This window comes from Engystomops pustulosus, chromosome 7, assembly GCF_040894005.1.
Source record: "Engystomops pustulosus chromosome 7, aEngPut4.maternal, whole genome shotgun sequence".
NCBI lineage: Eukaryota > Metazoa > Chordata > Amphibia > Anura > Leptodactylidae > Engystomops > Engystomops pustulosus.
In genome coordinates, this window is record NC_092417.1 from 30,192,249 (window position 1) to 30,216,566 (window position 24,318).

At 42.5% G+C, this 24,318-nt stretch overlaps 1 protein-coding gene across 4 annotated transcripts in view; it reads right to left on the bottom strand.

Annotated features, from left to right (window-relative positions):
- BMF (Bcl2 modifying factor) overlaps positions 1-21,006 on the bottom strand; it is a 39,083-nt gene extending 18,077 nt beyond the window's left edge. Inside the window, exons 1-2 of one of the 4 annotated variants that reach the window (XM_072115275.1) lie at positions 20,803-21,006; positions 1,728-2,029 (exon numbers count right to left, since the gene is read on the bottom strand). In XM_072115275.1, coding sequence (XP_071971376.1) covers positions 1,728-2,029; positions 20,803-20,843 — 343 coding nt within the window. In that variant the 5' untranslated portion in view covers positions 20,844-21,006. Of the gene's footprint in view, positions 1-1,727; positions 2,030-20,767 lie in introns of all 4 variants that reach the window. The other 3 variants (XM_072115276.1, XM_072115277.1, XM_072115278.1) reach the window with 3 other exon arrangements.
- Between the last annotated feature and the right edge of the window lie 3,312 nt (positions 21,007-24,318).

Consider the following 24,318-nt stretch of genomic DNA (forward strand, 5'->3'; position numbering starts at 1 on the left):
GTGTATCTCACACAGGGCTACACTCACTTGTACGCATGTGGGCAACAAATTCCTCTACATACTAGTAGAGCTATAGCTAGCACTTATCCTGGCACCGAGCCATTGTCTCTAATAAGAAGCAGATTATTTTCCATTTCTCTCTTGTTTTCCTGCCAGTGATAATTTTACAGACAAGTTTCTGTAATTTATAGTCAGACAAATTACTCAAAGTCTATAGCAATACAATAAGGCATTTATGACAGAGGCAAAACACAACATTAATGCAGTAAACATCACTTCATCTACAATTTTCCTGATTGTCAACTTGGTGGTTGCTCTCTATCAGGTTAGAGGTTAAGGTCGTCAGATTTATCTTAGTTTCCTGTTTAAGAAGCAAATAACATTAAATGTAAGAATGGAATTTTATGATCATGAAGCAGGAAGTTCCCTTGTGATTGTGTAATTAAATTTATGAAAAAAAACATAATGAATATACACCAAAACGGTAGCATAAGAGGCTGCTATGGGAAATGAGACTCTAGTGGTGAACAGGGGGGAAAACTGTCCAATCTGGATACATTGGGGGGGGGGGGGGGAAGTATTATACACTGGTATATCATGTCCCAGCATATGACCCAAACCCCACCCTAGCACCCACCAGATCTAACAGGAGGCTTCGGCCCCTGATAGATATCCAGTATTCAGGGGTGCACTATGCGTCCGGCTAACTTCTATGATATGTCCAACCTGGCGCAGAACTGGGCCCTAGCCTATGCCCAAACCTGGTGCAGAATATAGCTAGTGTCCACTGCATGGCCTGGCACCGCCCCCTCCTTGCCCAACTGGCCCCAAGGTTGGAATAGTTGCAATTCCCAGGAATTGCATTAAAATCACAGCTTGTACTCCTGTTTTTAGGTGTACTAGCTGTGATAAATCCTCCCCTTTGTATCATAAAGCAATAAGTGCCGAACAGATTTCTCATAGTGTCCTATCTTCATGCAGCTTGTTATAGAGCAGGAGGAGCTGAGCAGATTGTACACAATGTCATATCTGTAAACAGTCTGCTATAGAGCAGGAGGAGCTTAGCAGATTGTACATAGTGTCCTATCTGTAGGCATCATGTTATACAGCAGGAGGAGCCTGAGTAGATTGTACATAGTGTCCTATCTGCAGGCAGCATGTTATAGAGCAGGAGGAGCTGAGCAGATCGTACATAGTGTCCTATCTGCAGGCAACATGTTATAGAGCACGAGGAGCTGAGCAGATTGTACATAGTGTCGTATCTGCAAGCGGCATGTTATAGAGCAACAGGAGCTGAGCAGTTTTTACATAGTGTCCTATCTGCAGGCAACATGTTATAGAGCATGAGGAGTTGAGCAGATTGCACATAGTGTCCTATCTGCAGGAAGCATGTTGTGGAGCAGGAGGAGTTGAGCTGATTGTACATAGTTTCCAATCTGCAAGCAGCATGTTATAGAGCAACAGTAGCTGAGCAGTTTTTACATAGTGCAGGCAGCATGTTTAAGAGTAGGAAAATCATAGCAGATTGAACATAGTGTCCTATCTGCTAGCAGAATGTTATAGAGCAGGAGGAGCTGTGTTGATTGTACATAGTGTCCCTTAGCTACAGAGAGGCATCTATCACTGAGTAGAACCACCAAAAAATCCGGAACTGAGCAAAAATGTAACAACAAATGTTATAGGAAACCCCTTTAAGAGAACATAACCAAGATAACACTGCTTCTTACCATAGAACAGTCTCTGTGGCGATTCGGACACACCACATGGTAACATGATATCCCCATGTAGAGATGACGGCTCCAAGGTCTGGGTAGCTTTGTCTTTGCACTCTGTGATCCTGCACCCTGGGCCGCAGCAGTGAGACACAGAGAAGAGCTGGAAGCGGCCCAGGCGACAGCTGTACGGGGGACTCTGGGTGAACATTGACGTTGATGAACTTAAAGGCTCCCTGGAGAAGTCAAAATCATCTGGATAAAACACATCATCATCCAATTCATCCGGACTCAAGAATATATTAGGCTCCATCCTGCTGGAGGAATGAAGATGTATGAGTTACTATGTCACACAGAATGCTATAACATAGGCACAGGAACACCAACCTAGGACAAGATCAAGGAGAAGATTGTAAAAACTCCAGGAGTTCTGGTAACAACAGATAACCCGGGGGACATGAATGTCTGGGTAAACATTATTAAAAATTGTATTGCACAATATTGCACAATATAGAGACTGGTGTACAAGTTATCTGAAAACAGAGTGAATGGGGTATATACATCAAAGGGTCGTAGAATTTGACCCCATTAGTCCCCACAATTTAACAGATGGATGTGACCCGCGCTGGTTGGCAATTCACACTACTACTAGTTTCGTCCAACCATCTTATTTGTATGGGATTCTCCCTACAGTAGATATGTAGGAAAAAACAGTTGAGGCATTGGATTTCGACTGATATATTTTGGTCACAATCTGCCTCATGTGTATAGCCATGGTCAGCAACTTTTTGTCAAACCTTGCATAAATCAGTAGTACAAGCTTTGTAACATATCTTATCATGACACGTGCTACTTTCATCACTTTGTCTCTCAGCAACTTTCTTCTTTACTATTATCTATATCAATCCGAAATCTCTTCTAAGCACGATAGCCAAAAGCCCAATGAGGTTTTAGATAGGGATAGATACTTAGAGGTCTATGGAGAGGGGAGGGGCTCAGAGACATTCAGGAAAACAGCATTTCTCCAAGTACACACACTGGGTTATTACTGAAACTATAGACTATATAAAGTGCTGCTGACTATGATTTTGTACTTAATTTGCATTCTATCCTGCACTAGTCTGAACACTGCCTTATTCTACACCTGTGTGTCTTAATTGATTTCCACCACACACATCTGCCTCCTGTTGACTTTGTTCTGGGCTGCAGACAGTTAAGCTAGTTGTGATAGAAAGATGTCTTCTACACTCAAATTCCTCCCCTGGTTTATCTGGATATCAGGGGAACAAAGAGTTTGTATGTTCTCTCCGTGTTTGCGTGGGTTTCCTCTGGGTCGTCCGGTTTCCTCCCACACTTTAAAACATACGGGTAGGTTGATTAGATTGTGAGCCCCATTGGGGACAGGGACCGATATGGTAAGCCCTGTGCAGCGCTGCGTAATCTGTGTGCGCTATATAAATAAAGAATTATTATTATTAACAGTTCAATGACTCACTGAACCAAGGCTTTGATATCTCATAAGAGGATTGCTTCCCCACTCCCCAGCGCTTGCTAGAAATCTAGCAGTTTGTCTCTTGATTCTGTACTGCATTGTCCTTTTGGTTTTGGTCTATATTTACACAACCATTTTTCTGCGTCGACCAGTTGTCACCTACTTTCAAGATAGGATAGGCAATTAGGTAGGGACAGCTGGCATGGTGTATCTTTATGGTTCATAGTACATATCTGTACTTTCCTTTTCCATCTAATTGTCTGTTCCCAAACAGCAGCATTACAGCTACTTACTCAACCATTGTAAGCTCTTGTGAGCATTGAATTGTTTCATATAAACCTATTATTACTCTGTAATGTCTTATTTTATTTGTATATGTACCTCCTGATCTGTAAAGTGCTGCAGAATATGATTGTGCTATATAAATATAAAGATTTATTATTATTTTAAGACTTTTAATATTATTAACTATAATATAATTCATATAAATAAAGTTTGTTCAAAGGCGTGGAACAAGTTTATGGTGCATGGGCACTCCTAAAACTTGGCATACCATGTCATGTTATGTAGCCCTACCTATGGACACTGTCCCCGTTTTATTGTAAAAAGGAAAAAAAAATTTGTTTCCCTTTAGTAGAAATCTAGGGTTACAAAGCGCCCTGTCATATGACTGGACGACTGCCAAATCCACCAGAGCAAAATACTCTCTTTTTGGCAGCTCTCCACTTTTGCTGATAAGGAAAGGGGGAAGTCCTAAGCTCAGTGCTTACTACTATGTCAATGTGTCCCATAGGATATATAGTGTTTTATATTTGCTTTGTTCATGCCAACATTACAAAAACTAAAGAAAGAAAAAATCGCGCTGTAAAAATGCATTTTTCTTGATATATTTTAAGTTACAGTATAAAACGGACAGGACATATTCATTTATGCCTATAGGAAAGTATCTGTGAATTCAATAAATGCTTGATCCGCACCTATGGTAAATCCTAAGAGTCACTGTAATCGTCCATGTGTTGATAAGTATAGATTGTAAGCTCTGGGGAGCAGGGCCCTCACGCATCTTATTATGTTATTGCTTTGTGATGTCTTGTTTTATTTGTATATGTACCCCATGATCTGCATAACACTGCAGACTATGATGATGCTGCTTTTTAAATAAAGCTTTATTATTATTATTATTATTAATCATCATCATCAAGTGACTGCTGCAAAGTGATCACTACAGAACAGGTAGTAACAGCTTATTACTACTGTAGTCTTAGTGGTCATTGTGTGGGAACTACAAGATTATAAGACATTTTAAAATGTTTACCCCAAAGTGACTGTTATAGCGTGTTCTCAAAGAACAATTTGGTCCGAAACATGGATAAACCTAAATTCCAAGTGCTGGAATACTTTATTTTATTGCATGACATTTAAAGGGGTTTTCCCATGAAAACAAGTTAGGCCCTATCCACAAGGTCCGTGATGAGACCCCCACAGATAATGAAAATGAGGGGTCGGATGGGGTCCCATGTACCTCTACCGGACATTCTAAGGTTCTCCACTAAATATATAGCATGGTAACTAAATATTACCACGCACAGTGTGTTTCGCATAGGATCTGCTTCCTATACAGGTGTTATTGTTTGAAGAAACAGCTTGGGATCAGGGTGATCCAGTGATTTAAATATTTCTTCAGGAATCTGGACTTTTGCATGATTGGTTTAAGTGCTGCATGATGTTTGGGAGTCCTACACGATAGTTAGGAGTCCCACATGATCATTTAGAGTCCTACATGATCATTGGGAGTCCTACATGATCAGTGGGAGTCCTACATGAATGTTAAAGAGTCCTAGATGATCAGTGGGAGTCCTACATGATTGTTAAGAGCCCAACATGATCGTCGGCAGTCTTATGTGATTGTTTGGAGTTCTACGTGATCGCTTGAAGTTCTATGTGATCAGTGGGAGTCCTACATAAATATTTGAAGTCCTACATGAGCATTGAAAGTTCTACATGACCATTTGAAGTCCTACATGATCAGTGGGAGACCTACATGATAAGTGGGATGCCTACATGATTGGAGGGAGCCCTACGTGAAAATTGGGAGTCCTACATGATTGTTGGTAGTCTGACATGATCTTTTGGAGTTCTACGTGATCAGTTGGAGCCTTACTTATTTTTTGGGAGTCTTACATAAACATTTGGAGTCCTACGTGACCATTTGGAGTCCCACATGATCAGTGGGAGTCCTACATGATCAGTGGGAACCCTACATGATTGGAGGGAGTCCTACGTGATCAGTGGGACTCTTACATGATCAGTAGGATTCCTACATGATTGTTAAGAGAACTACATGATTATTGGGAGTACTACATGATCATTTGGAGTTCTACGTGATCCCTGGGGCCTTACATGATTGATGGGAGTCCTAAATAAACATTTGGAACCCTACATGATCAGTGGGAGTTCTACATGACCGTTTTGAGTCCTACATGATCAGTGGGAGTCCTACATGATCGTTTGGAGTCCTACATGTTCGTTTGGAGTCCTACATAATGAGTGGGAGTCCTACATATTCTTTTGGAGTCCTACAAGACAGTATGGAGTCCTACATTATCAGTGGGAGTCCTACATGACCGTTTTGAGTCCTACATGATCAGTGGGAGTCCTACATGATCGTTTGGAGTCCTACATGTTCGTTTGGAGTCCTACATAATGAGTGGGAGTCCTACATAATCTTTTGGAGTCCTACAAGACAGTATGGAGTCCTACATTATCAGTGGGAGTCCTACATGACCGTTTTGAGTCCTACATGATCAGTGGGAGTCCTACATGATCGTTTGGAGTCCTACATGATCGTTTGGAGTCCTAAATGATGAGTTGGAGTCCTACATAATCTTTTGGAGTCCTACAAGACTCTATGGAGTCCTACATTATCAGTGGAAGTCCTACATGATTGGTGGGAGTCCAAGTGGTCAGACCCCTACCATACACCTGGATTGGATTTAGCATGCAAACTTGGAATGAAAAATTTCAGTTGATTACAATTATTTTACAAATAGGCAAGCCAGAAGATCCCCTCAATAAGTTAGGATATGATAAATCACGAGATGAAGATGTGAGTTCACTAGCAGACAACTTCCCTAATATAACAAATTATGGAACGAAGTTTAGATGTGACTTCTACATCCAGGTTTATGGGCAAATCTATCTATCATATCACTTTGTTATATCACTTTTGCAAAATCATGAATACAGATTTTTTGCTAATGCTGTGATGTTGACAATGCAAATAAATATTACTAACTTAAACGTACATCTTCAATGTAAAACCGGTAATACCAACTATATATATAAGTTACTAGAAAGTATTATAACTTACAGAGAGACTTCAAAATGAACAATAACCTCTGTCTCCCACCACTTCTTACAGAGGGCGATGTCCTTGTGTATGTACATATATAATACTACATACACAGACCTAGTAATAAGGTTGTAACATACCAGCGCTCTGATCTGTGTCTTGCTACAGGCCTGTGTTTCTCCTCACATGACCGGTCCTATACACATACATCGGTGACAAGAGGAAGTGAGCTGGAGATCGCTATCTGATGGTTGATGTGTTTTTCGTAAGAGAGACTACACGGGGTGCTCTTCAAAGAAGAAAGTTTGTTTCGGCAAAATTCAGATTAGCAGTAAGTGTTGTAAAAGAGGATTTTCCGTTAGCCAGAATGGCGAGCTACCTTGGTTATGTTATATAGAATTGTTTCCCCTAAATCCCTTCCTCATGCAATCCCTTCACTTCCTTGGTTGAACTTTAATGGACAAGTGTCTTTTTTCAACCGTATAAACTATGAAACTATGAAACCTGGAGAATAACCTACTGCATGATTGGCCACTTATTTGGTTGGTTGTAACACTACATTTCTCCTATCAGAAGATAGCAAGATATAGGGTCAGTTATGTAGAAGGCCAAAAGAGAATGACCATGGGTAAGACTAGTGCACCACCATAGTATCTCCACTACATCCGCAGGGGGTTGAATGGGTAAGTAGTGTTTATTCCTTTTGTAATTTTATTTTTCTGTTTCTTTTTTTTTTTAGCTGGTTAACCCATTCAGTTCCCCATTCAGCTTTTTTCTTATATATGTATATGCTTACCCATGAACATAGTATGATTGGATGTGTTCAACAGTTGTCAGCCCTAAAATCATTGCAATGGACGTCAACTAAAATTCTAATTATAAAGTTAACATAGAACTTTAGTCTTACGCAGTTCTCACAGTGCATTACTGCAGAAGAATGGGGTAGGTTTCTTTTGCTAAATGCTCCCTACCCAAAAATCTTAATTCTAGTTGACTATTACACAGCTATAAATTGCACACTATTATTCATCTAAAGCTAAATTAAAAGGGTTTTCCCGCCAATCATCCCCACTAGGATGAGACTCCGACAGATTACGAGATGACTGCAGTAGAAAGGACATAAGCGGCCTTCGGCTCCACTCATCTCAGGGACTGACGAGTGGTTTAACAGAGGTACATCGTACCCCCAGTTCTTCTGATCTGTGGGGGTCTCATCACTGCTCAGCACGTTAGGCCCTATCCTGTGAATATGGCCTAACTTGTTTTGTGGGAAAACCCCTTTAAAAACTGCTACTGTGCTACTTTGCATATGTTCATATGTTTATTTTTGGTATACATAGGTTGCCTCAACGGGCCAACCATATCTCAGCCAGGGATTAAGGTAGCGCCTATGTGTCCCCATTCTGAATGTCCAAGACCTACTTTATTTTATGCGTCGGGAGGTAAGCTATTAACAGTGTCGGACTTGGGATCCTTGGGCCTACCAGATAAAATACTTCTTGAGGACCACCCTTTATCATCCCCTAGGAAATAGACCATGCTAGCCTCTAAATTATTTTGTCTTCGGCTGTATCTATGTGCCCCATAATTAGGTAAAAACCAGGGACCACCGGAGGATCCTCTGGTGGGCTAGTCTGACACTAGTTATTAAACACAAATGTCTCTCTTAGATTGTGAAAGATGTAGAGTCATGTATTGTAGCCGGAGACTAGGGAGCAGCTCTGTGTAATATCAGGCGTGTGACTGACTGAGCAACTCTAGGTGAGTCACTGTCTCTCTGCAGGGAGGTTCGCACAGTGGTCTGTTTGTGGTCTAGAAGAATGGGAGAAATATTTCTTAACATTGTAAAAGCAAAGAAGGACAGAAATTTTGTCCATCTTAACAATATCAATATGGATGCACCTTATGGGCCCCTAAGCCAAGGGTTTCCAACTAATTTTTGCCGGGAGCCACATCAGCCTCGTGGATGCCTTAAAAGGGGCAAATTTTAAATAATGTTAGTACTGTATAAAGGTATCTACTCTTTAACAGATCGGTGAGCTGTTTAGTTACATTTATACAGTATTACCATTACAAATATCCCTTTTTGGGGGTAACCAGAAAGCTCAAGTCACAAAGCCTGTTCCCTGTAGACACGTCACAGGGCCTGCTCCCTAGTAGCCCAGACACAGTGCCTGCTCTCCCGTGGCCCATTCACAGGGTCTGCTCCCCAGTAGTTCAGTCACAGGGTCTGCTCCCCAGTAGTTCAGTCACAGGGCCTGCTCTCCAGTAGTTCAGTCATGGCGTCTGTTCTCCATTAGTTTAGTGACACAGCCTGCTCCCCAGGAGCACAGTCACAGCATCTGCTCCCCAATAGCCCAGTCACAGAGCCTGCACTCCAGTAGTTCAGTCACAGTGCCTGCTCCCCAGTAGCCCAGTAACAGGGGCTGCTCCCCAGTAGCCCAGTCACAGCGTCTACTCCCCAGTAGCCACGTCACAGGGCCTGCTCCCCAGGAGCCCAGTCACAGCACCTACTCCTCAGTAGCAAAGTCACCTAGCCTACTCCACAGTAGCTACATCACAGTGCCCGCTCCCCGATATCCAAGTCACAGCACCTGCTCCTCAGTAATCACGCCACAGTGGCTGCTACCCAATAGATATGTCACAGAGCCTACTCCCTGGTAGCTACGTCACAGTGCCTGCTCCCCGATATCCCAGTCATAGCACCTGCTCCCCAGTAGCCACATCACAGCACCCCGGTAGTCACGTTGCAACACCTGCTCCCCAGTAGCCACGTCACAGCACCTGCTCCACTGGAGTCCAGTCACAGTGTCTACTTCCCAGTAGTCCTGTCACGCCTGCTCCTCAGTTGTCCAGTCACAATCCCTGCTTCCCAGTAGTCCCCGCGGATTTGAGGTGCCTTTTGGGTCTGTAGATTGCCATCATTCCAGGGGCATCCTCTTGTGTGCTGGATCTGCAAATAATGGAGCTGCAGTGGGGTCGGGGGTGGCCCATTGGCGACTAGGTGCAGTGCGCTGTTCCTGCTGTTCCTGCGCCAGCTCCTGCTTTGATGGCGCCACATGGGTGTAGGTGCGCTGTGCATTGTGACTGGTGAGTCATGTGCAGACTCTACGTTGCTCTGTTCCTGCACTTCTCATTATGGAGCATAGACCCGGGTCAGGTTAACACAAGGCTGCAGACCGGCCTTGTGTTTGACACCCGTGCTCTAAGCCCTAAGCTGCACCCTCTGCACCTCCTCCATGTTACACATAGTATTACATAGAGATCTAGTTTTACACTTTGTATACACTTTTACGCTATTCATTTCGCTCCCCCACTTGATACACATGAAGGGTCAGGAGACTCCCATACATTACTGTTTCCCCTACATAACCACAGTCAACAATACGAGGGCAGAATATCAGCTTTTCAGTCTTGAAAATAAAACATCTAAAAGAGCAAATTACTGCTATTCATTTATTGCAGGTTATTAATTACCTAGATTATCTCTGAACAGATAAGTGACCATAACCTGAGCTCAACCTCGGGCATCTCTGTCATTTGCTGTGGTTTATCTGAGAAGAACACTGCAGGGGTTTTCCAGTTCAATGTAAATAAAACAAACTAATTGCATGATGGAAAGTTATGCAACTAACTAATGTTCTTTGACTTTCCATTCTCCTCACCATATTTAGGACCTGTTTACTTTCTGCGGGAGCAAGTGAGGTGGCTGTGAGTGTACAGATGTGGGTGCAGTCCTGAGCAGGAGCAGCTCCAGGTTTCAGTAGGCCCCTGGGTGACAGAGCCTCAGTGGGCCCCTTTGCAGTGAACTCACATGTGGGCATTTATAATTCAGAAACTAAAACAGTCTCCTGTTCCCTAAAATATTCCCTAAAATATTCCCCAGCAAGTCCAACCCACTTTGCTGTGGGCTCTGGTGAAAACCGGGTACCACTTAGACTCTGGTCCCAGGTGTCGGCTTACGTCACTGTCTGCGGTGGTCCAGAGAAACCACCACAACTGATCCTGACAGCCATCTTTCCTATCCTTCTTCTTATCTCTATTTTTCAATGGGATACAGAGCCTTCCTCTACTGCTCTGCATCCAATAAGATGCCAAAAATACTTAGACCCGACCCAAAGGAGCTGCTGAAAATCCATCCGATAGATTACTTAGTTCTACAGCTTTAATTTACATTAAAATAGGCAAAGGTGTAGCCAGCACATACTATTATGGGTGCTTATGTAGCTAAACATACAAAGATGGCAGGACAATATATGCTGAAGGGCCCTGGAATTAGTACTCATGGGTATTGTGGTTGGTATATTAACTGTTTTATCTTAAACCAAAGAAATAGCATTGAGGTATCATAAAGTTTGTAGTCATTGGACTTTACTACATAACACTGATAAGGGGCACTTTTTCTGAAATTAATGGGGGACCACAATGACGAAAACTATTTTTATTGTACTTTGGCATATGAGTTTTTTTATGGGGCTGCTGTAACTAGCGTATATGATATAATGAGAGTATTTTCACAATTACTCAGTATGCCATGTTTAGTTTGGGGCCAAAAAGTTTTGTCCTGCCACTGAATATCATAAAGCTCCAGCAACTAATATACATACAGGATAGTGCTCGAAAAGACAAAACCCACCACTCCTGATATGATAATAACAACCAAAAGTGAAGTTGAAAAGAGAAGTGGATCACATGTCGACTGCTATTCTGATAGTCTTCAAAAATAACCTACTAGTCCATTGTATAAGTCCCTACGACCTATGTCCCATTTTATGATACAATATGATTGACGAAAGGGCCACCGGTCATGTGCCCTTTTGTAACTTTCCAAAATAGACTTTTACATTACATCACAAATAAACTTTGGACTTTCACATTCGCATCACAAATGCATTTTATAATAGGATATTTTCCCCGATTATTGTGAATTGCTAATCTCATGTCCATAAACCTGGCACCGCAGAGATAAAAAAAGTGAAGGATTATGCGACACAGAAGAGTAATGACAATATTTTTCTAGAAGGATATGCTCTGTAAACAAATCATAAACCCCATAATAAACCAAGTATAGCATAGATACCCTACTTAAAGCTGGCCATACACAATTTATCATTGTTGGTCAAACCAGTCAATCTCTTTGGGGGATATTTATCAGGACCTCTGCGCACCGCCAGTGGCGCAGAGGTCCTGAAATAATCGCAATAATCGCCTAGGATGCCTGAAAAGTCGCCGGCTGCATATTTTTTTTATGCCAGGCCCTGCCTGGCGTAGGATAAACGCTGCGCTTCTGGCAGCCTGATACATCAAGAGGCGGAAGCCTCTTCATGTATCGGGCTGCGAATTTGCAGCGGCGGGGCTATCATACGCTGGCGCTTGACCCCCATTGGGTCCAGTTTCCCGTCCAGTGGGGGTCATTAACTAAGGGCCCGATTCCCGTTTTCCCGACGTGCTACCCGAATATTTCCGATTTGCGCCGATTTCCCCTGAATTGCCCCGGGATTTTGGCGCACGCGATCGGATTGTGGCGCTGGCATGCACACGACGGAAATCGGGGGCGTGGCCGAACGAAAACCCGACGGATTCGGAAAAACCGTTGCGAAACTTGCACTTACCTTCACTAGGAATAGGCCAGTGAACTTGAGTGCATTTCGGTGGACTTCAGCGCCGCAGCGCCACCTGGTGGACATCGGAGGAACTGCCTTAGTGAATCCCGGCCGGACCCGAATCCACCGCAGAGAACGCGCCGCTGGATCGCGAATGGACCGGGTAAGTAAATCTGCCCCAGTGTGTTTGAAGGTTCTCGATTCTCCTTGATGGAGAATATTGTTCACTCCTTAGTGCTTTTTTTTGTTAATAACGATCCATTAAAGAAGCTTTCTGACATCTTATTCTGTAGTTTTTATTGTTGTTCTCCTGAGAGTCACAAAAATGTAAGCACAATTCTTAAGAAACCGATAGAAATTGATCCTGGATGAACTTTTTTCCTGAAATTTTCAGGAAAACAGAAGATAAGCGCTGTGGGATCTCTCCGAAAAGGGGAGTAAGCCGTGTATACTGTATGAAAAAACTAAGCACTGTAGAAAACAAGTGGACCCAAATTTTTAATGAAAACCTATTAAGACATCTCCCTCCCCCATAGATGGACATAGCACCCAGCCCAACTCCACCACTTCCAGTAACTGGCTAATGGAATTGCACAATGGGAAACATTTTATAGGGTACTAACGAGTATCCACTGGTGATAATTGGCAGCTCCTGACGATGGCTCCGTCACACCTCATTTCCTTGTAAGGTCACCAGTAAAATAGCTGTTTTTCTCGTGTCACTGAGGAGATAATTAAGTTTACAAGACTCCTTTGTCTCGAAATGACAGACAGACTAAAGCAGGGGATAACAAAATCTGTAACAAGGTCCCTACTTTGTGAGTGTCAGGCATCAGGATTCAAGGTTAAAGAAACACACACGTCTTAACATTGTTGAAAGTTGTAGTTTGGCTTCTGACTCTTCATTCTAGATTCCACCGGTCTACAAACTCCACTTCCAAGGCCATTGGGCAGCTCATCTTCCATTCTTCACTGGTACTACCCTTCAGATAGCCCACATGGAGCTACAGTATGGCTCCTCTACGGCTCATGTGTCAGAAGTCTAATATGGCTCTCTTCAGGATTTGTCTTGACTAGTCCATAAAGCCTCCAAGGCTGCCTGAGAGCTTCTGTAATTCAGATTTGTGACACTTCACTATTTCCATAATTCAGGGACCCTCTGCCTAGATTTTAGTCAATTGCTACTCTTGAATGCTTCTTCCAGCCCACCAGTCCACTCTTCAGTGGACAAACTATAGACATCAGGCCTCAGGCTCCAGTGCTTTGTATAGCATTGTTTGTGCAACCATTAACCTGCTGGATCTACTAGGCTTCTGTTACACCAGGACCTGAAGCCATGACATGAGTTTTCACTTAGCTCCTGCTTTGAATGAACACAAGTCTATACCTGCCCTGCCAAAACAACCTCTCAAAATGGTGCCTCCAAGGTAGGTTCTCACGATGCTTTTTGGTTTGTGTTGTGTTGTTTGTATGTTTTGAAACGCACAAGTTGTCTGAGAAAATACAAAAATTTCAATGTCTTTCAAAAACACACACTCTGAATATGACATTTTCTTTGCACCGTTTGCCACATTGCTGAAATAATAATATCTTACGCAATGTATATACATACAACATATTACTCTTTAAATAAAAACTTATGGGAGCGAAGGTCGGGAAGTAAGAGTCCTCCTTACGGAGACTGCCAATTAAGGCCTCTATGTAGGCGTGTAGGGACTTATAGCCATGGACGCTCCACTAGGGGATTCTGGGAGCTACACAGATATCAAATAGTAAGTACCTTTTGGTGTAATTGAAGTCTAATTTTAGATTGGCTGGAAAGCCCTTTGATATCATAGCATATGTGGGCTCATTGACCAGGAATTAAGGAGCACCAATGGTGGTGGCCTCAAAGCAAGGGAGAAGCAGATAGTGAATCTATGGTGAATCTATGTCTTCTTCAGGTATACTTCCTCGGTCTGATGCTTTACGCTCAGGTCCCAGGTCGCAGTCATTGGTGTCCAACATAGGGAAGGATACAAACAATGGTAGCAAGTGGAGTCCATTAGGCCATTACCAACACACTTCATAGCACCTACACCAGCCGACCATCGCTTTTCTCTTTCTTTAGTTGTCCACTTGTTTCTCTTCAGTTTTTCTGCACCACAAGTCAATGATGTTTTCTTCTCCTGTACATTGCTTAATATGATAGAGGACTAATATGATTATGCATTCTGACCCTCCCTTACAGATTATTATTATATTATACTCATTAGATAGACGTCAAAGACAGAACAACTGTTGAATGAACGATTGTGTGGTGAATGATATGATGAAACCATCCATAATTTAGCCCCTAATGGACAAACAAAACTTTTAACCTGTACAGTTCCTATACAGGTTTTCCAAGGTATAAATATGATTTACTTTTAAATTGAGAAGACCCTTAAAGCGAAGCTGTCACCAGGAAAGTAATTTTTAGCTGGTGGCAGGCTCCATTTCAGTACTGTATATAAGCTTAATTCACATTACCTGGCTCCCTGTCAGCAGTGTGTGGTGAGTCCCAGGGCTGGGGCAGCTGAGACCTGCGTCTCATTCTCCACATGCATTCTTCCTCTCCTCCACACCATCTCCCTCCCCTGCCTTCTCAATGCACATGACTGGAAGTGGGGACAGAGCTAAATAAGTGTAAAGGAGAGGAGACTGACACAGGCTGCAGCTGCCCCTCCCCGGAGACTCACCACATGCTGCTGGCAGGGGAGGAAGGGGGATAATGTGGTAGAGAGGAAGAACACATGAGGAGACTGAGACACAGACATACACAGTCTGCAGCTGCCCCTCCCCTGGGTATCCCCACACACCACTGGCAGGGAGTCAGGTAATGTGAAAGCACCGGTTATAGGAACCTATCACCAGCTAAAAATGACATTACTGGTGACAGGTTCCCTTTACTATCATATTGATAGGAGTCTGTCATTCAGCACCTCTTCAGATCAGCTATTCTCTGCAGCTGATCCAATAATAATGGAACAGGAAGCACATAGCTCCATTCTCTATGCAGTGGTCAGAACAGGTTACTGCAAATCCAATTCTATATTCTGTATTTTTCGGACTATAAGGCGCACAGGACTATAAGGCGCACCATCAATAAATTCAATAAAATGACCAGCAGGTGGCAGACCTGGACACAGTACAAGGCAGCTGTTGTCTGTAAGTATGGTTCATATATAAGGCGCACTGGACTATAAGGCACACCTTTGATTTCTGAGAAAATCAAAGGATCTTTTGTGCGCCTTATAGTCCGAAAAATACGGTAATCATCCTGATGTGTAGGAGTAGCGGGTGTTGTACCTTTACCAGTCAGATATTGAGGGCCTATCCTTTGGAGCCTATTCTAAGCCTGGAGACAACATAGCAAGTATAGACCTATCCACAGAGAGCTGATAAGTGGCTGATCTATGGAGGTCTTAGGAAAGCAGTTTCAATAGAGATCATTGGAGAAGCAACAGATCGATGTAACCTGCCGTTCTATCCATATTAGAACACCTCACTGTTCATATGTTTATTAAATTTGTCTATACCCTTAGAGGAAATCTACCATGAAAATCCATCAAGATAAACCAGGGACACTTACTCATAAACCCAGGCACCGTGACTGTGGTAATCTATTTATATATGCTATCCACGGCCTCCTTCCTTCTGAAATTAACTTTTAAAATTATTCTAATTAGCCAGAAGGGCCTTGGGGGCGTTTCCAGAGTTGGTCAATGCTGTAGCTTCACAGGTTGTCACAATAAGCAGCGCAAATTACGAAGGCAGAGGGAGATGGGAGAGAGCAGGGGGATGGGGGAAACATGTTCTGAACAGTGTTACAGCCTGTGAAGCTACGGCACTGGGGGGCTCTGGTAACTCCTCCAGAGGCCTTCAGGCTCATTAGCGTAATTTTAAAAGGTTGATTTTGAAGGAAAGAGGCCATGGATAACACAGATTATCAAAGTCACTGTGCCTGGATCTATGAGTAAGTGTCCATGGTTTATCACGATGGATTTTGATGGTAGATTTCCTTTAACTTTTCTCAAAATAAATACTCAATTTCAAAAAAATCCATTTGTTACTGTATTAAATTCTCCCACAATGCTCTCTGCCAACGCTTCTTTAACAAGCACAGATAATAAGAACTATTTTACAGAGATATTCTGGTTCCAGATTTGGCTGTAAAAAAAGTAATGCGAGAAGGTTATTTATTGTGGCATAAAAAGTAGTTTTCAATATCTCTGCTTGCAGACATTGAATAGATGCCTTTGTAGCTTACTTACTGTAAAGCTGTAGTATGTATGTAGTATGTTACGTGTTATGTACATGTCTGATCATCCCATGACCCGGACTCATCTCCATTGTCTGTCATTTAAAAGTAATGGTTTCCATACCATGACAACAAGCAGAGGATTCTTTTCAGAAACTAAAATGTCCCTTTAAGATCTTTGTCATAAGGCCTTCCTCTAACCGCGAAAAGTTCTCAGTTGTAAAAAGTTTTTTATGCTGATCTTTTTTCCCCCCCGAATGTTCTTATTTTTGGTTATTTACTTCTCTAAGTGTTTCCTGAAAGCCAAAACAATGTTGTGAAAGTGGCCGTCCCCCTGCTGGGGGAGTGAACATGTCCGCCTGGCGCTGCTGAGTCATGTTTGGAAGCTGAGAGCAGAACACGCTTGTGGGAGCAGCTGATCACTAAGAAAAACATGAGAAAAACTCCAGCGTTCAAGACGTCTTCTTTAAAGCAAGAAATCAAAATCTTATTTTTCGCAAATGCAAAACAATAACGTCTCAAAAAAGAAAGACGGATTTTACCAAGAAAATCAGTATCCAAACTGGATATTCCCTTCCTAAAAGAGTGAATTAGGGTAAGCGGTCAAGTTTTCCTGCAGCGCCACCACAGGTGATATGAAGAATTACACTTTTCTCATTAAAATCAATAGACTAATAATGGCTGAATATACCAAGTCCTCTGGTCTGCAGAATGATTATTTTGCTGAAGCTTATCCCTCAGGCTCAAGATATGAAGATATCTTTTTAACTTAGACTTTTGTAACAGAAAATTTGACAGCTGAGAGCTGCTTATCTTGTAGTTTATTCCTCAAATCCCCGTTTTATTGCTTACTGTAGATTTGATCAGTGACTGACAGCTATAGTGACAGTCTGCTCAGCTTTCTATCTGCAGATAGGACACTATGTACAATCTGCTCAGCTCCTCCTGCTCTATAACATGCTGCCTGCAGATAGGACACTATGTACAATCTGCTCAGCTCCTCCTGCTCTATAAAATGCTGCCTGCAGATAGGACACTATGTACAATCTGCTCAACTCCTCCTGCTGCTCTATAACATGCTGCCTACAGATAGGACACTATGTACAAGCTGTCCAGCTTCTCCTGCTCTATAACATGCTGCCTGCAGATAGGACACTATGTACAATCCGCTCAGCTCCTCCTGCTCTATAACATGCTGCCTGCAGATAGGACACTATGTACAATCTGCTCAACTCCTCCTGCTGCTCTATAACATGCTGCCTACAGATAGGACACTATGTACAAGCTGTCCAGCTTCTCCTGCTCTATAACATGCTGCCTGCAGATAGGACACAATGTACAATCTGCTCAGCTCCTCCTGCTCTATAACATGCTGCCTGCAGATAGGACACTATGTACAATCTGCTCAGCTCCTCCTGCTCTATAACATGCTGCCTGCAGATAGGACTCTGTACAATTTGTTGAGCTCCTTCTGCTGTATAATACACACCGAACACAGACCTAAATAGAATTTGGCAACTTAATTTCCCTGCACATCTAGGAAAGCCTAGAAATCATAACAAAGAGTTTCCTCTGAGACTTAGAAGACTTGTCAGGTTTTCACTTTGTCTGCACTGTTTGGGTTGTGTGACTGACAGCTGAACTTTGATCCAGCACCATCTGGACATGAATTTACGGCTCATTTAAGCAACACACTGTACATGTAGACTGAGCATTCCCTTCAGGTTATAGCGTATAATCATATTCGTCACCCAGTTAGGGTCTGTTCACACTTGTGTTATGTTTTCATTAGCGTTTCAGGAACTTTGCAGGAAAAAAACAGTCTGTATTGTTATTTTTGCACCCAAGTCTTAACATGGAAACAATAAGAGCAAAATGATTGACAGGGTCCTATTGACTTGACCATCACTCATAGATTGTAAGCTCTTGTGAGGAGGACCCTCACATATGTTCCCCCCATGATCTGTACAGCGCTGCGGAGTATTTTGGTGCTATATAAAGATGTTTTCATAGTTATACTAACTTCTAATACATCCCATATGCAATAGCTCTATATACCTTATATTGGTATATTACATATTTATAATATATACCGTATTTTTAGGACTACAAGATTATACGGGGCACCATCAATAAATGCCTGCTTAAATGCCTAGGTTCATATATAAGGCGCACCAGATTATAAGGCGCACCGGATTATAAGGATGAATGACCAGCAGGTGGCAGACCTGTGCACAGTTCAAGGCAGCTGTTGTCTGTAAGTACGGTTCATACATAAGGCGCACCGGACTATAAGGCGCACCTTTGATTTCTGAGAAAATCAAAGAATTTATTGTGCGCCTTATAGTCTGAAAAATACGGTATGTATATTGGTAGCCCCTATAACTTTTTATGTTCCACAATCACATGTGGTCCATTAGTTTGTGTCATGGATGATCATATAATCCCCGTTCACTGCCAGGATGGGGTATACGGCAGATCATCGAAATCAGCTGCTATGAGCTCCAAAACAGATGTGCGGTCACCAGCTGCCTGGTGTGAAGTAGATACAGCTGATTCAAGCCCCACATCTGCTGCCTGTTTATCCTGAGTCAACCCAAAGCACTGGGTCACTTCTGCTGGCAATGATGAATTATAGCACAGACCCGGTGTGACCTGGACCAGGGCGAAAGATCAGCACCCAACACTAGCTCTATAGGAAAGCTATAAAATCTCACGCTTGACTGCAAAATATCTCATAATAAATGACACAATTGTATGATTTCATACAATTTGTTTACCGTTTTGTTTTTTCTGGGTGACTTGTAGCTCCCATTACCCATCACTATAGGTATGACAATCTCTTTTTACATTCCAAATATAAAGAATAGATTATTGACATCATTAGCTTCAGTGTAATGAATGGATTGGCAAATGGGTTGGAAAACCCCAATGAAAAAAACTCTACTGTCCAATACTTAGTATGGCAAATAATTAACATCCAATGTTACCTTACCTAACAATTTTCTTTGGGGTCTTTAGATCTGTGATATTTTTTAATCTGTATTGATAGGTATAACAAGCCTTTTTGTACTCCAGAGATAAATAGGACCAAAAAAAACTCTTATATGGGGTTTATGACATCATCAGTTATAGTTTGATGACATCACTACAGAGCGGTTGTCTTATATTTACAAGCCAAATTTAAGAACAGGTTACACAGAAGTGCTTCATAGTTACCTTATGTGAGAAACCCCTCTGTTGTCTACAGGAGTGGTGAGAACTAAAAATATTCTCATTTGGGACTCATGACATCATCATTCCTGAGTGATGACATCACTTAAGAGGAGCAGTAAAATACAAAATCACAAACCTACAGCAGGTTACACCAAAACAGCTGCATATGAAAGCGGTAGAGAAAACTCTTGAATGTGCTGGGGTGCACCAGCCATGAGGTGAGTTGAGCCTTTTGCCTCAGGCGGCACAATGGGGGGAAGTATCAGGTGCGTAGTGTCCTACTACAAAGTAGGACCTGACACTTGAAAATAGTGTCAATGTCGGCATGGGTGTGAGACTGCATGGAGAGCCCACCTGCTAAAATAATATTCTGATACATTACTAGTGGATGGGTCGGAGGGGGCGCTGTTCTATAGAGAGTTTAGTTTCACCCCTGGATTCATGACATCATCAGCTCCATTGTGATGACATCAATTCATAGGAGAAGCATCATAGGTACAATCCCAATCCAGCAACAGAAGGTTACATAGAAATCTTAGCTATCAAACAGCTCAGTCCTGTCCAGCAGTGTAGAAGACTGAGAATACTCAAAAATTGGATTTAAGACATCATCAATTCACACATCACTAAAGAAGCCGAATTACAATCCCACAACACCAAAGTCCTTCATTAATTGCTTTATTTATAAGTCCTCTACAGACGTTTTGAAAAGCGGAAATATTCTCAAATGTGATTCGTGACATCATCAATTCCAGAGAGATGACATCACTCCATAGGACAAGTGTAATCAGAATAAAAGAATAGTAATTAAACTCTAACAATAGGATATAACAGAAATGCTACTATCCAATCCCAACCATTGAAAAACTGTGCCAACTCCAATAAAAATCCATACATCCCCCCAGACGCTATCAATCACAGCAAGTGCCTATTGTAAGGATAGAACTTAGAATGTAGCACTTGTAGGACAGATGTATCACTGGGTATCATGACCGGCTTAACCCCTGTAGTGTTAGGTAATACAGACCCTAAATAAGTGACCGTACCATAGGTCACATTAACCATTGAGCTGTCACCATGACCTAGGTAAAGTAGCAGGATAATACATACAGGTGTGAAGCCTAGAGGCTGCGCTGAGTACTCACTCCTGAGCGTCTCCCTCCTCGTAGCAGAGAATTGTGTTCATTAAAGTGCATGTAAGTGCACAGCGCGGTGTCTGCTGCCGGGGAGGGACAGGCTGTGATTGGCAGGAGGAGCAGTCACTTCACCATCAACACATCTCCCCTACTGTGTCCTGGATACTCGCCGCCTTCCCTCCAGTCATTGTGTCCTGTACATTGTGTATGTAACGAGCCTCATCCAATAACAATGTGCATTACAGTCATTCCGTCCTCCCCGCCGCCGTCACACTGTGTGCAGTAACATGAGGATAGCCTCCTTCTGCTGTATGTCTCGCATACACTCCTGCTGTCTCCTGATATACATTGTATATCCGCTCACTTCCCTTCTGATCCCTCGCATCGTCCTACAAACACAAATGTAGCTGCTTTTAACTCTTTGTGATCAAACTACAACAATGTATCCGATTTGTGACAACTTCAGATACAACATTGCGATGTCAGGAGGAGGAGTGTCGGAGGAGAACGTCAGCTCTGCTACATATGTTCAGCCTCTGATATGGGAAATCTCTGGTGTCTCTGTAGGGAATATCAATTTAAACGTTTAATGGGTTTTACCGTTTCTTTAGAGACAGAAGTACAAAGTTGGCAGAAGACCGACGTATGTTATTTCAAGTAACGGAGCAACAAGTTCACAATAAACATCTGGCAACAATGGGGTTAATCTACAATGAGGGGTAATCTAATACTGGTGACCTATGGGGTTAATTTGTAGCAGTTGCATAGCCTGGCTAGAGCAAGGACCACTCCTCAACTAGGGTCTTCAGCTCGTTCTGTATGGGACTGAGTATTATCTAAATCATATTACTATACAGGCAGTCCCTACCCACAAGATCGGTTCCATAGGTTTGTTTTTAAGTTGAATTTGTATGTAAGTCGAAACTGTATATTTTATAGTTGTAGCTCCAGACAAAAAAATTTTATGCCCCAGTGACAATTGGAGTTTCCAAATTTTTTGCTGTAATGTGACCACGGATTATCAATAAATCTTCATTACCGACACCTTACAGCTGATCACTGCAGTCTGGGACTATAGTAACATCCAGAGAGCTTCACCAGAGGTCACAGGGGTCCATCTGTAACTAGGGGTCGTCTGTAAGTCGGGTGTCCTTAAATAGGGGACCGCCTGTACTGTACTTACGAGCCTATGGCAGTGATGGAGAACCTTTTAGAGACTGAGTGCCCAAACTACAACCAAAACCCACATATTTTTTGCAAAGTGCCAACATGGTAATTTAAGCAGTAATTTATTGCTCTCTGTCACAGGTTTCAATCGTATCACTGCCCTGAGGACACCAATATAGTAGAAAGAAATAGAAATTTGGATTTTCACTGTAACTCCCCCCCTGGGATCCCCTAATCATGAAGAATCAAAGGGCCCGGATTAGGAGCTCCAATTTTACTTCAGTGCTGTCCACAGCTCCAGGTCTAGTGACTTTAATATTGCACTGAAAAGGGCACGTCCTGGAGTGCTTGGGACTACAGGAGGAGTCATGAGTCCTATATGGCGACCTCTGTGCTGGGTGATGGCCTGGGTGTCCAGAGAGAGGTCTCCTAGTGCCACCACTGCAACCCGAATCATAGGTTCGCCACCACTGGTCTATGGGATATCTAAAACTGGTTAGCCATAGAGAAATCCAAAATTTTCAGGTTGCCAGGTCAACCCATGAATTTGGGGGCTGATCATCTTGTACAAGGTGTTTGTAATGTCCTGAATTATCTAGATGAAAGAATCAGGCTGTAGGACCTAATGAGTAAGGGTATTGTAGATCCGCTCCGTGAGAAACACACGGGGGCATTTACTATTGACTTTCATTTCTTTTGTGCCTTATTTATGAAATGTCAGCGCCACAATATTTGTGACACTCACGGCTTTTTTTGGGCACAACTTTGGGATCACTTTGATTTCATGGTTGATAAAGAACATATCATCAGCCATACTATAACATGTGATACTTGTGAAGTGGTCTATTCTGCAATCTGACCCTGACCCCAGATCTTTAATAGGCTCAACAAATACTTCATAGTAATACCAGAGTACATGTCCTCAACTGCAAAAGGACGAGATGGAACTGAAAGCTCTGCAAATTACAAGACCTACCACTTCTGTTCAACAGAATTTCCTCTAAGTTCAATACTTCTTCCTAGATGTGAAGACAATAGAAGTGGAAACCATCAAGAACAAGATCTCGTGTGTATTAGTTATATGGCTTCTACACATCTGTTCCTCCATGAGTTTTTCCAGTCTTGTAGACACAGTTGTGATAACAGATATGTCCCTGTGCTGTATCATGTCAGGACACTGCCTTTAATAAATCAGCCATTACATTATACATTGGGTGATGTAAGTACAATGATAGGTTTACATAACTTCCCATAATGGAGCAGTGTTTTTATATGAATAGCTGGCCTTCCGAATAATTTGTTGTCAGGACCTTCTTGGTAATGAGCCCAGTTGTAGTCTGGATCCCTAGTACAATTAATTATGAGGGAACCCAGGGTCAGACTTCTTGAGCACCAGAGAATTCTCCGCTGGGCCCAGGCTGTTGCTTAAAGAAGACCTGTTACCAGAATTTTTCCCCTCACACCAGTAATGCCTGCTGGTAAAGGGTTAAAAGCCTTCCCCATATAACCTAAAATTATCTGCCACTATGACACGGTACCTTATTTAAAAGCTGTGTTTTCTTATATGCAAATGAGCCGACATGAGTCACCTTCTGAAGAGAAGAGTCAAGTTTTCTCTAGGCTGCCCGTGAACCACGCCTCCTTCTTTTGATTGACAGCTGAGTGTCTCTTCAAACAGAGCTAAAGCCGAAGGCAACCCAATTTGGAGGTTGCTATTTTCTAGGGGTTGATGGAGGTTGGGCCCCCAGATTAAATGTATCTGGTGGGCCCAAAGACTCCCAGAGTGACACTGGGGGAACCCTAACACTGCATACCCCTTTTTTCAGCTTTCACTGCCAGGATAACAGTTGAAGAATTGATCATTCTGATTACACAGACTCTCCATAAAGTTGTGGGGGTTCAGTATGGTATCTTTTCTATGAATTATTAAAAAAAAAAAAAAAAAAAGTGGAGGGGAAAGATCCCATAGAGGACTTGGCGCTTCAAAGGGTGAGTCAAACTCTGTTCATTGGGGTCTAGAAGAGACAAGCCGCACGTCTACCTTTTTAGATAGTGCTGTAAAACGCTGCAGATAACAATTCTGCTGCGGGTAACCCACAATGAACCTGCCCTATAAATCCCATAATTTATTCTAGTATTGTAATCTCATCACTTAATGAATTACTTCCATTTAGGACAGTGGTGGCGAACCTACGGCACCGGTGCTTGAGGTGGCACTGGAAGCCCTCTCTGTGGGCAACCAGGCCATCAACCAAGTACCAAAATTTCTGGACAGGACTTAAGGCCCCCTGCTGTCTGAGGTAGCCCTGTATGTTCTGTGCTCAGTGCTATTTAAAAGTAACACATCTTTGGCTTCCT